Here is a 13,915-nt window from a genome sequence, read left to right on the forward strand (position 1 = left end):
AGAAAAATATTAAAACAATTGTCACTAAAACCTCCCTAATTTTTTAGACCCATCTTTTAAATCGGGTCTTTTTTACAATATTGGTTGTCAAGATGAAGTTGCAAAACTTACCGATACAGAATTTCTTGTCTGGACTCGGAATGAAGTGAGGATTACAGAGACAGAAGTAATCGCCCTCGGTATTTACACATTTTCCATTCTGAAATAATTTTCAATCTATTAATCAGTTTTAATAAATAAATTTCCTTAATCTCTCAATTGGAGAGCAGATTTTAATCAATACTTTAACATAGATGGAAGACAAAAACATCCAGATATATTATAATATAATTAAAAATTTGAAGGAATTCAAATAATTACGTAGGAGTGCCTCAAGGGCGTATTCTCAGTCCTTCATAATCTTTTTCCAGCGACTCGAGATGTAATTGCTAAATTTAATCATATTTTCGTAATCCGCGATATTCAATTCACATCCAATTTTACAGAAATTCCATCCATTTTAATTAATTCAAATTGATATTAATATACAAATACTTACCGGACAAATATCGGGATCCTCGCACTCGTCTATGTCTTCGCAGTTATTAGAAATCATATGTCGTCTTTGTCCCGGTGGACACTCGCAGGAGAAGGAACCAATAGAATTGATACAACGGCCACCAGTACACAGATGCGGCACGGCGGCGCATTCGTCTATGTCCTGAAATTGTGATCGAGATTTGATGTCGAAAAAATCAGTGATAACGATCTTTTGCAAACGAAGAAATTCATCTCTTTGATACTATTAGAAATGAGCTGCTCAGATTATAACTTCGAAACTAAAGGATGAGCAAAAAAAGCGGCTTAACAAACCTAGCATACTATTAAATTATTTTATAACAATTACTTGTACAACCTTAGGTTATAGGACACAAACAAAAATATCTAGAATTTTGCGTTTTGCGAATTCGCTTAACTAAAAAAATAGGTAAAAAAACTTTTTAATTTAAACGGTTTTATGTTAAACATACATTGCAATGTTTAATATAAATGTACTAAAAACCAAAAAATAATAAAATAGATACAGTCATGGGAATTATAAACATATGCATAGAGTAGACTAAAATAAAACCGTGGGGCACGTCAATTGTCTACAATCGTTGATTAAAATGTTTGTTTTGTAATGTTACACTATAATTAGGCAGTTGTTCAACCGACAACGATGGACGTGTGATAAGTAGGGCTAGAATGTGGAAACAAGTTAGCAAGCTCGATTAAGCGAGTTTTAGGGTTTCATAATGTTGAGCGAGTAGTACTTTTATCATAAGTTTTGTCGATTAAAGACAAACTACGAGCAGTGAAACGATTCCTCGCTAGCCAGCAAAATAGTAAGTAATTTGCGCACCGTCTGCGGGCCAACTGCCTAACGACGAATTAAACGATTCTTCTATCGCACATTAAGTCTATAATTTGTAGACAATTGACGTGCCCCACGGTTTTATTTTAGTCTACTCTATGCATATGTTTATAATTCCCATGACTGTATCTATTTTATTATTTTTTGGTTTTTAGTACATTTATATTAAACATTGCAATGTATGTTTAACATAAAACCGTTTAAATTAAAAAGTTTTTTTACCTATTTTTATTTTCTAGTTTTTAGTTTTTATTTCGCATTCTGTTTAATTCATTTAGTGCTTCATTATTGCAAGGTTTCTTGCCCGTTAGTTTATTGCAGTCCAACTCCTCTATACGTAGTCCCTGCAAAGATCTTACTCTACTAAGAGCCACGTAGGCTTGACCTTCTTCAAACAGTTTCGCACCTAAGTATACGACTGCGTGATCCACAGTGCTGCCCTGCATTTCATGTATTGTAGAAGCCCATGATAGTGACCTTTCATTTGATACCCATGTTGATGGGATTGATAAAACCTAAGTTATCCGCCATTTTGTAGAGGCCGCCATCTTGGATATCAATTTTTTATAGTATATTGTATTCTGCTTGTTGAGCCCTTTCATTTGATACCCATATTGATGGGATTGATAAAACCTAAGTTATCCGCCATTTTGTAGAGGCCGCCATCTTGGATTTCAATTTTTTATAGTATATTGTATTCTGCTTGTTGAGCCCTTTCATTTGATACCCATGTTGATGGGATTGATAAAACCTAAGTTATCCGCCATTTTGTAGAGGCCGCCATCTTGGATTTCAATTTTTTATAGTATATTGTATTCTGCTTGTTGAGCCCTTTCATTTGATACCCATATTGATGGGATTAATGAAACCTAAATTATCCGCCATTTTGTAACGGCGGCCATCTTGAATTTATAATGATAATGAATAAACATAATTATATTGTCACCAAAATCCAAAGTGTATACAAAATTTCAGATTAATCGGTTGACAGGAAGAGGGTGAAATTTGAATTACTAAATTTGACCTATTAAAACCTGATTAAAACCGTTTAAAAAAGACCAAAAAAAATTGAATTACCTGACATTGTTTATTAGCCAGATTCCGAATGTAACCCTGCGGACAATCCAGATCTCCGCATTTCTCGCAGGGATGGCCCCAGGCCACGCCCACAGTCGCGCAGCAGAGCCCTTTCGTACACGTCACTCCCTCCAAGGCGCCGGTGCAAAGGGCTCCCCTGGTGTCGGTATAACAAGGTCCTGAAGTAAACCAATGTTTAGATCAGATTTTTAATATTAGTATTTATGTGTAGCGTTTAGTACATTCTTAATTGTAGTAAGAATTATTACGATAAGGAGATGTAGAAGAAAATAATGAAGATGATGATAAGATATAAGAAGATGATCAGTGTTTGATTCAGATGTAACGTTTAACTGCTCATCTATTGCTTTTAATGTATTTTTAAAGATCCCATTTAAATCGTAGACAAAAGAATGAATCCGACAACGGCATTATAGAAGTAGAAGAAAATAATGAAAATGATGATAAGAATTAAGTAGACCTTACCAGTTCTTCGATCGATTTCGCAGCGGACTCCAGAAAGGCCGTGGAAGCAGACGCAACGATCCGGGGCAACGCATCGACCGCCATGCAGACATGGCTCTCGGCATATTGCTGGAAGAGATAGGAACAGTGAAAATTGATCATAATCGTGATCCTGATGTGGTTCTTCGCTACGTTCTTCCTTGATAAGAGCCTGAGATTTATGAGATGAAATATCTTTAGATATGATAGGACGTAACACTCTACTAAAAAGTCAAATTGGAAAGCAACAAAAAACACAGCGGAACTCCAGCTTGGCATAATTATAATTATTTTAAAAATACAACTAATATTGGTTGTTTAATCGACCAAGTTCTATAGCAAGTTCTGAAGGCCCAAAACCTACAGCTGAAATGTATATATACAAATTTATATATACTCACGGTCAGTACAGAATTCGCCGCTCCATCCAGGCGCGCAGGCGCAAGTTCCGTTAGTGCAGGTTCCACCATTCATGCAGATTCGTTGACAACCACCACGCATGCGCGCCGCTGTCATGCGCAAACATTGAATGGATTAGTATCAGGAAAGATATATTTAGCAAACGTTGAAACTCTAAAAAGTTGAAATTTCATGTACCTAGCAATTTTTTTGCATTTACCCTAAGATACTTATATCACAATTTTGTTCGTTTATAAAACATTACATCAATCTACGGCCGTCAGGCGTTTCACTTTTTTCTAATTGCATTATAAAAATGGCCAGTACATAAGTTACTATTCCACTAATCCACCACTATGTCCACTTTCATAATGTTACTTATACTATATGTTATACATAATGCTACTTCATACTCTCTTAATGCAAGCTCGTCGGTTTCGGGAACTCTTGACCTGAACATTTGCTAGAACGTGCCCAATTTGATCAAGGTACGTTCGTCTAGGCCTTCCCAGTCCAACAGTCCGCTTTCCACAATTCACACTCCCTTTGTATATTTGCTTAGTCAACCTGCTTTCATTCATCCTCTCAACATGACCAAACCTATCTATACTTATATTATAAAGCTGAAGAGTTTGTTTGAATACATAACATCACGCTGCAACTAAACGGAGCAAAGAAATAATGGAGAATGTGAAAATTATTCAACCTTGAGGGCTTCAATGATGCCCAAAAAACTATTCCACGTGGACGAAGACTCGGGTAAAGCTAGTATCTTATATATAAAATTTTCGCCCATACTCCTCCGAAACGGCATAACCGATTCTCATGAAATTTTGTAAGCATATTGAGTAGGTCTAAGAATCGGCCATCGTCTATTTTTCATACCCCTTAGTGATAGGGGTTGTACACTCTTAACATTTTTTTTAAACTAGAAATTCCTTAATAATTATTTATACTCGTAATGGCAAAACAACGTTTGCCGGCTCAGCTAGTAACAGTCTATAAAAATCAAGAAATTGAAATTTTTTGTTAACTTCGTTTGTTTTGATTGGACATCAGCATTTGCACTTGATCCATAGCTGATTGGCGCCGTACAAGCCGGATACCAGTGCAATGAGATGCGCTACTGCATAATGCATCTACACAGCTCCACCCGAGTTGATTACCTGCTAATGAGCAGTCCGAACCTTGGGCCTGACGTTTTTACGCCAAAATTTTACATTAACATATAATAAAACAGTAAAAATATTTTGTCTGTACATTTATTATTTTGACTGAAACGGATAGAGAATTTTGTTTTAAATTTTTTGTCTGTCTGTCTGTATCTGACTATATGATCAAAATTCAACTTGAAATTTACGCGGACCAAGTCGCGGACAACAGCTAGTACATACATAAAATCACGCCTCTTTCCCGGAGGGGTAGGCAGAGACTACCTCTTTCCACTTGCCACGATCTCTGCATACTTTCTTCGCTTCATCCACATTCATAACTCTCTTCATGCAAGCTCGGCGGTTTCGGGTACTTTTGCCCTGACCCTTTACCAGGACGTCCTTAATTACATTAACCATCTCTTTTTTTAAATAGATAGATAGAATGATTATGAAACAAACTTGTTACAAGATTGATTTGATTATTCACTTTTTCATTGGAATTTACTCGAGATTTGAAAATAGTAACGTCCTTTTTCTTGAAAGCATTATTTTTATTAAGTTACTAGCTTTCCCCCGCGACTCCGTCCGCGCGGATGTCGGTCTTCGCGTAGATGGTTTATTTCTCCATTTTATTTTCAGTCCGGTCAATTTAGACCAAAAAATAGGAATGAAGCTACATTAATTCCCATCAAGCTGAAAATGAGTATAATTGTTTAAAACACAATCAAAAGAATTATTTCAAAATTCCCCATGATTCCAGTTTAAGGAAAAAAATTACCCAAGGTCAAAGGTAAGAAAATGGGATTTTCACGATTTTCTTCAAAACGGTAAGTTTTATAGGAAAATTACCTCAGACATAGATTGTAGATCATAAAGATATCTATAAAAAGGAATCAATATTTTTTTTCAATAAAGCTACCGTTTCTGAGATATTACGATGCAAAAAGTTGCAAGCGTCATAATATGCATAAGCACGTCTCGTATATACTCTATGTAGCAGTAATATAAGTAAAAATATTGTTCTGTCGGTAATTTTAACTTGAATTCAAAATATAAAATATACATAAGTATAATGAAACCCAGTCCCTTCATTTATACTGTAGTGAAACCTTGAGACAACATCTGTCTCTCTGTTTAATTGTGTACGTGGCTAGGGTCGTATAGCTGCTTTATCTCAGAATGCTCAACACATGAAATACCGTTATTCTTTAATAATAGTTGTCCTTGCGGGGATACCGTTGTCGGATATGGACACCACGGCCTCTCATGCCCTAGGAGTGCCGGCCGTTTAGGACGCCATGCCGCCCTAAATGATATAATCCTCCGTGCTCTTGCCACCATCCATGTTCCAGCCGTTCTAGAACCAAACGGTCTGGCTCGGGATGATGCCAAGAGACCGGATGGTATGACTTTGGTACCCTGGAGATTGGGGCGGTCTTTGGTGTGGGATGCTACTTGTGTCGACACACTTGCGCAGTCTCATCTTCAGGTTACTAAATCTAAGGCCGTTCTGCTTCAAATGAGGCAAAAAACCTCAAAAGGCGCAAATATGTAGTTATCGGTAATATCTATACTTTTGAACCTTTTGGGGTAGAAACTCTGGGACCGGGGGGCCTATCTGCCCATCAGCTTTTCCGACAATTGTCGAAAAACCTAATTGAGGTATCTCTTGACCGGAGGGCTGGAAATTATCTGGCTCAGAGAATCAGCATTGCCATTCGAATTGGCAATGCTGCCAGCCTTCTGGGCACACTCCCGCATGTTGATGCTATGCAAGGACTGTACAATTTATAAATTAAATTTTAGTTTGTAGTCATCTTTTTTCTTTCTTTTTATAAGTAGTTTTAGTTTTAATTTGATTATTGCATTGAATTTGATAATTGTAATCTCTATTATTGTCCTAAGATGATTTTCTTCACTTAGGGTTATTCTATTTTTTTTTAAATAATAAATGCGAAAGTTAGTCTTGAGTGCCACTGCGTAGTGAAAACACGTGTTTATTCTAACCTATTTCAGACTTTTTCAAGTTTAATAATAAAAATGTTAAAAAAAAACGCGCTAATAGTACACTACCTCAGAGGTGGCAAGGAAACGGATGCATATTATGACCCTTGCAACTTTTTGCATCGTTATATCACAGAAACGGTAGCTTTGTTGAAAAAAAATATTGATACCTTTTTTATAGATAACTTTATGATCTACAATTTATGTCTGAGGTAATTTTCCGATTTGAAAAACTTACCGTTTTAAAGAAAATTGCGATACACCCATTTTTTACCTTTGACCGTGAGTAAATTTTTTTCCTTAAACCGGAATCATGGGGAATTTTGAAATAATGCTTTTGATTGTGTTTTAAATAATTATACTCATTTTCAGCTTGATGGGAATTAATGTAGCTATGAAGTATTTTTTTCATAGTAATTAGTAGCGGCCCGCTTGTGCAGCAAACGGTTCAAGCCAAAGCCGACTTTAGGCGCTACAGGTTACGGCGCTAAATCCACTGCGGGTAACGCAACGTGTGTTCGCGGTTCTACAGAACAACGTCTATGGATAAACTGAAAAATTAAGATTTTTTTTCTTCGTATTTTTTCGGGATAAAAAGTATCCTATTTTACGCCCAGGATAATAAGGTATAATTATACCAAGTTTCATCAAAATCGAACCGTAAGTTTTCACGTGATGCCTGAACATACAGACAGACAGACAAAAATTTTTTTAATCACATTTTTGTGTTTGGTGTCGATCCAGTAACACCCCCTGCTATTTATTTTTTCAATATTTTCAATGTACAGAATTGACCTTTCTACAGATTTATTATATGTATAGATTACTCAACTGGTATAGTTACACAATGGTGATTGTCGTGTTTCTACTATTCTGATTTGTTTTGTAAAGGATTTGAATGCATCCAACGACAGGGCTATTAGTCTGGCTGTTTATTGGACAAGAATAATTTTGACAAATAAGTTAAAAAATGCTATTTCATCTTTTCAAGTTCGTACTGTTCAAGTAATAAACACCACCGTCAGAATAGTTATTGCAATGATCAGATACACCGTTCCAAGTCATACCTACAAATTTAATTATTGATTCGGGAACAGCAAATGGATGTCGTAAAAGGCGACTAAGGGATAGGCTTACAAACTTGGGATTCTTTTGTTAGGCGATGGGCTACCAACCTGTCACTAGTTGAATCTCAATTCTATCGTCAAGCCAAATAGCTGAACGTGGCCATTCGGTCTTTTCAAGACTGTTGGCACTGTCTACCCCGCAAGGGATATAGACGTGACCATATGTATGTATGTACATACATACATACATACATAAAATCACGCCTCTTTCCCGGAGGTATAGGCAGAGACCACCTCTTTCCACTTGCCACGATCTCTGCATACTTCCTTTGCTTCATCCACACTCATAACTCTCTTCATGCAAGCTCGGCGGTTTCGGGTACTTTTGACCTAACCCTTCACCAGGACGTCCTTAATTTGATCAAGATACGTTCGTCTAGGTCTTCCTACTCCGACCTTTCCCTCCACACCCTCCATGTATATCTGCTTAGTCAACCTGTTTTCATTCATCCATTCATCATGACCGAACCATCTCAGCATACCCTTTTCTATTCCTGTAACTACATCTTCTTTCTTTGTATGTATGTCTGTAAACAATTTAAGGCTATCATACACTTACGCATATAAGGGTATGCATTCGGTCTGCAACTGGGAGCTTCCACGCCGCCTGGACAGCGGCACATGTTTGGAGACACACAGGCGCCTGGAGACCCGCAGTCCGGCCGGCATAAGGCTGGAATCGACAGATTTCACAATTACTTAAATTATTTCAGGTGTTCTTAATTTCCATCTCTTTCCCATGGATGTCGTAAAAGGCGACTAAGGGATAGGTTTACATACTTGTGATTCTTTTTTTAGGCGATGGGCTAGCAACCTGTCCACTATTTGGATCTCAATTCCATCATTAAGCCGAGCAGCTGAACGTGGCCATTCAGTCTTTTCGGGACTATTGGCTCTGTCTACCCCGTATGGGATATAGACGTGACTATATGTATGTAAATAGACATACCCAACTTATCAGCCTTATTTTGGGATGATATTAAAAACTTATAAGACAGGACACAGAAAAAATACTTACGAACAACGCAAAGTAGGGAGTTTGGTCTGGAGGTCCAGCCGGGACAGCAATGCGTGCTATTGCGGGAGCGGCACACGTGGGGGCTGGAACAAGAATAACATCTTCAGTACGAAATCTATTTTTTTTGTTTTTTTTTTTTTTTTTTTTCTTTTTGGACAAATTACACTGATTGAGTTAGCCTCGAAGTAAGTTCGAGACTTGTGTTTCGAGATACCAACTCAACGATACTATATTTTATAATAAATACTTATATAGATAAACATCCAAGGCCAAGGCCAATCAGAAAAAGTTCTTTTCTCATCATGCCCTGGCCGGGATTCGACCCGGGACCTCCGGTGTCACAGAGGCCGTTGTCTCTTCTTATCCCATTTCACATGAATGTCGTAAGAGGTGACTAAGGGATAGGCTTGTTTGGGATTCTTCTTTTAGACGATGGGCTAGGAAACTGTCACTATTTGAATCACAATTCTATCATGAAGCCAAACAGCTGAACGTGGCCTATCTGTCTCTTCAAGACTGATGGCTCTGTCTACCCCACAAGGGATATAGACGTGACCATATGTATGTATGTATAAGTAATTGTTTTAACGAAAATATATAGTTTTAAATTAGTTCAAGAAATGTGGAGTTTTAGTTGCATTTGTTTTTAAGTACATTTTTCCTTCAAAGTGCATGAACAATACCCATGAATTAGCTTTTACCAAGGACCTCTCGTCACTTTCTGGGACGCTCCCGGAGCCACAAATGTAATGCGCTGACTTATAAACAAAAGACGACATAATGTCTCGAAAGATGACAATTAAGTTTATTTAGCAGCTTAACTATTACGTCATCTCCGCATAGATTTTGATATCCTTGTGCTAGCAATTGGTAGCATTGGATGTGGCGATTCGAGATGCTACAATAAGCGAAGTAATTCTGAGGTCAGAGGGCGGATTGTATCAACTGTCCTTAGACTTTGAACCAAAATCCTTATTTGTAGACCTTGTAACAGTAATGCAGTTGCATTTATAGTAATTGTTACAAATTGAAATGTTTCATATCTAAGTTTCGAATGAGATTATCTTGTGCCTACATATGTACATCATACTAGTTCAAAAATTGTAAAAAAGAATTACCATCAGCAGAATGAGGTTGTCAATCGGCCAAACAAAACTTTCTGCAAATTTACTGTTTTTATACAAGCATTTAATCTCCTTAAATCGAATACAATATTATGACTTTTTTATTAGCTTAAAAAATATTGGCCATCTCAGCATTTATCTTTGATCCTTTTGGTTTAGTCGTTAAAATCACAAAATTTTTGAAACACAGAAAGACGTTCTGAACAATCGTGTAAAATATTATACTAAAATCACACAAACAAAATTTATTTTCGTTGTAATCACTTTTGTTTCAAGACTTTACGCTATATTTCTCATCCTTGACCAGCTTACTGCTTAACATGCGTGGTAATCTCATCTTCCCGCTTGCACCGACCTTGCTTCACCCAGTGAACCCGTTCCGCTCCCGACTACTCCCGAAATTATAAGCGTGAAATTCACCCACGCGTGGACGCCTACGATGGGACTATAGTATGGCTAGTTCGGATTACCGGACCGCTTGACAAACACTTCCTAGTTGACCTACGGGATGTCATAGCTGTGACTAAAAACAGATCATGATTATACAATGATCACACCAGATTGATTGATGAATGATGAAGTAAAGATGGAAATTCAATTCGAGGAGGAAAACCATATTGAACCTGATACAGAGTCAATCAATCTAGCTGCTACTGATTTATAAATTTTTCGACAGACTCTTTGACTGACATATCAACACACAGCCCCATCACAGCCCACGGGAAACATCTCGGTTTAAATATTTGTTTTTTTTTTTATGTAGGTCAAGGGTGCAATGAGACAAGATTTCCCAAGAAAGCGGGGAAAGACACTGGCGTATTCTAGTAAAAATAAGGGCTTTACAAAATGGACTAATAGTAAATTAAAATAAAATGAATGTAAATGTTCTACAATCCAAATCATTACGATTACAACACATACCTAACCACTTCGAAAGAACGAAATGAATATCAAGTTCATCAAAGTCACTACACATACATTGTAAAAACTCTCAGGTCACAAGATCCCATGATACCTGTTCATTAGCTACTTATAGAATCCTAACAGATTGATCACAGCATTGAAAGGTGTTCAAACGCACATGATACACAAAAGAAAGAATGTTTACCTTCTAAAATGTCGGTTATTGAGGAAGGTAACACCAATTTAATTAAACAAGCAGTAGGAGTCAACGAACGATATAAATTAACATGACGTCATGATGTACAGACATACACGGGAAAGCCAGGTAAACAAAGATGTCATAATGATGTCAATAAAAGCCTTTGAACTCTTGTTAGAACAAATTTACTACAGACATCACATTATTTTTATCTAACGAATTATATTTTATGTAAACATTGCAATCGTAATTTTATGATAAACAAAGTTAATAATATTTTAATTCCATCATTTTTCATTTATCTATTTCGTATTCCGATCGTATATTTAAGAAATTGGTTGAAAACATTTACTTTTGATCTATTAAAGAAATACATGTAATTTTAACCATTAAAAAGTAAAAGCAGATAATATTAACAATACCTTGTAAAGCTGAATAGCATTTTCTTTCCAATCTTAAATTCATCATTATAGTCCTGATTTATGTCCAATTGCATCTATGCTGAGATGACCCGGGTCCACTTACTTCTGAATACGTAAATTGTATAATGTAGGCCTAGGTAAATTAGAAATATTGTGAAAGAGCAAGTCCTAGCTCGTAGTACCTTAAACCGACAAAGAGAGGTACGAATGTAGATGAAGCGAAAGAAATGTGCAAAGATTGTAGACAATGGAAGATGTAATTTCCGTCAACCGGAAAGATTCTTGATATATGTGTTAATCAAAAAAACTTGAACTAAAATAAAGGCTCATGAGGACCTAACGATTCCCCTTAAACTTCTTAAGAAACTAGCCGCATCGAGACCATATCGCGTCATGAATCTCACGTGCTGAAGATCAGATCGCATTGCTCACATTCTTCCACTTAACTGTATGAGTCAATACGCCTGCACCAACTTGTATGCTATTTTAATTTCAATTAGGCCTAATGCTTTTGCACTACTAGATAGTGTTATGCCTTTAACTAGGGAAATATTTCATGACAGTTTTAATTTATAAGTGCTTTTACTAAACATGCGAAGGCCATCTGACTATGATACCTTAAATTACCGGTGTATAAAAATACACAGGTAATTTACGGTATTATTCAATATTCTAAAATTGTCTTTTTTTTAAATATATCAACCTTTCTTCAGAAGTTGGTTTCACTGTGAATTTATCCTGCTAATCTCTAGGAAATTTTAATACCTGAGTGTTAAACTAAGTACCTGCCTACGAATCTACAAAAACCAGTCCTCTTCTTAGACAATCTGTATCTCGTGAACATATGTCAGCTAATCTTGCTGCGAACACCAGAAGAATTAATGTAGACCAAAATTTTAAAAGTTTTCACAAAAAATCTTTCATCAGTCATTAAGTATTTTATCCAACTTACGATAAATTAAGTCATTTAGATTTTTCTTAATCAAGTAGGTAGAAATAACTTACCCAACAAATTGTAAAGGTGCTCCGTCATCTCTTAACCTCGGGTAGCGTCTTGTTCTGGGCGTGCTAGCTCTGTAGTAAGGATCAGCAGACACTGACGCTACCACCAACACCACCAGCAGCCACCACAATGTCATCTTGGAACCATCACCCTGGAGAGAATAGTTTAAATGTTATTTCACATAATACCACAAAATTGGTGGAAAAGGGACCATCGAAATGAATGAATAAAATTGGTATCCCAATTCATTAGTTCGCCATGATACCAACTTATTTTGGATTAATCCACTTTGGGCACCTGGGAGATCAAATTTTGGTTTTTGTGTTCATCAGGTGATTTCATCACTTAATGGAAAATTACCCGGATGATCAAAATCATCAAAATTTGATTCCACATTTGGATTATTTGTTGGAGACCTTACAAAAGGGACCATCGAAATGAATTAGTAATAATATTGGTATCGCATTATTTTTAACTAGTTCTCTTTTTTGTTTGAAGTTACCATTTCCTTATCCCAATAAATTAAAAAAACATTGAAGGCAATGCCTAAATATTGTAAATACAGAAAAGTTTTTTGCTAATTTCATAACTTAGATTTCATTTTACGTTACATTCATTTTATAGACATCATTTATCAATACTAATAATGTAAACATTTGATAAACTCGAATTGTATTAAAATTTGATAAGTTCAATTAAAAAATATGCTCTTCTTTATCTAGAAGTGCATTGTTTTGGTGCGTGAGGTCACACCCAAAAGCAATCCGACCCAGTTTCATTATCACACTATTTTATAAATAGTATAGGTGACATAAACAGAAAATATTAATTTTTTAAATGGCAATTTAGTGGTATGTCCATTTTGTCCATCCATAATATTATTTATGTGATTGTGTCAAATTCACAAAGTTTTGTGCGTTTGGAACAAAACCTGTCTCTGTCACGCGAAAATATTATTTATACTATACCTCAACCGTTAAAATAATTCACAATTTAGATCTATAAATGTGTTTTCATATAAGAAGCTGTCGAACTTTTAATGTAGCTATTATAACTTAAACCTTATCAATGTCTTGTTTCCCTCTATCGTTGTTATAATATCCAGATTGTCATTTTTATATGGCTTGTTCAATACATGTCATATGTGTCAACCCCAGCTGCATGGCCGGTCAAGGAATCTATGCTAAATGATAAGTGCGGCCGACGACCGTGCGCGCGATCTCTGCTCTAACTATATTTATAAATCTTTGATACATATGTTTTAAATATATTTTGATATTTTCAATATTACAATACGTATGTCAATTGTTTTAAAGCCTAGTATTGTTTTAAGCAGATATTAGTAAGCAAAATTTTATATCCGTAAAATTATGTAACAAAAATATGTTCTTTTAATCGAATTCAAATAGTCACAACAACCGCTTTCTCAATATAAAAGTCTATCAGCGAAATTGTTTAATCATTCAGTCGATACTATTAATAAAGGAAACATTTTAAAAACAACACGAGAAATCAGGATGTTTTTAGGATTACCACAAGGTAGTATATTAGGTCCATTGAACAGGTATATTTGGATTACCACAAG

General features: G+C 36.0%; 1 protein-coding gene across 1 annotated transcript in view; it reads right to left on the minus strand.

Annotated features, from left to right (window-relative positions):
• The window catches only part of LOC106136126 (fibrillin-1), a 63,430-nt gene that overhangs the window by 37,287 nt on the left and 12,228 nt on the right, over window positions 1-13,915 (minus strand). The window contains exons 2-9 of the mRNA XM_013336581.2: window positions 12,333-12,481; window positions 8,680-8,762; window positions 8,221-8,334; window positions 3,379-3,486; window positions 2,960-3,067; window positions 2,474-2,652; window positions 539-700; window positions 112-199 (exon numbers count right to left, since the gene is read on the minus strand). Of these exons, the coding sequence (XP_013192035.1) occupies window positions 112-199; window positions 539-700; window positions 2,474-2,652; window positions 2,960-3,067; window positions 3,379-3,486; window positions 8,221-8,334; window positions 8,680-8,762; window positions 12,333-12,481 (991 nt within the window). The remainder of the gene's footprint in view (window positions 1-111; window positions 200-538; window positions 701-2,473; window positions 2,653-2,959; window positions 3,068-3,378; window positions 3,487-8,220; window positions 8,335-8,679; window positions 8,763-12,332; window positions 12,482-13,915) is intronic.

The sequence above is a fragment of the Amyelois transitella genome, chromosome 16, assembly GCF_032362555.1.
Source record: "Amyelois transitella isolate CPQ chromosome 16, ilAmyTran1.1, whole genome shotgun sequence".
NCBI classification, from domain to species: domain Eukaryota; kingdom Metazoa; phylum Arthropoda; class Insecta; order Lepidoptera; family Pyralidae; genus Amyelois; species Amyelois transitella.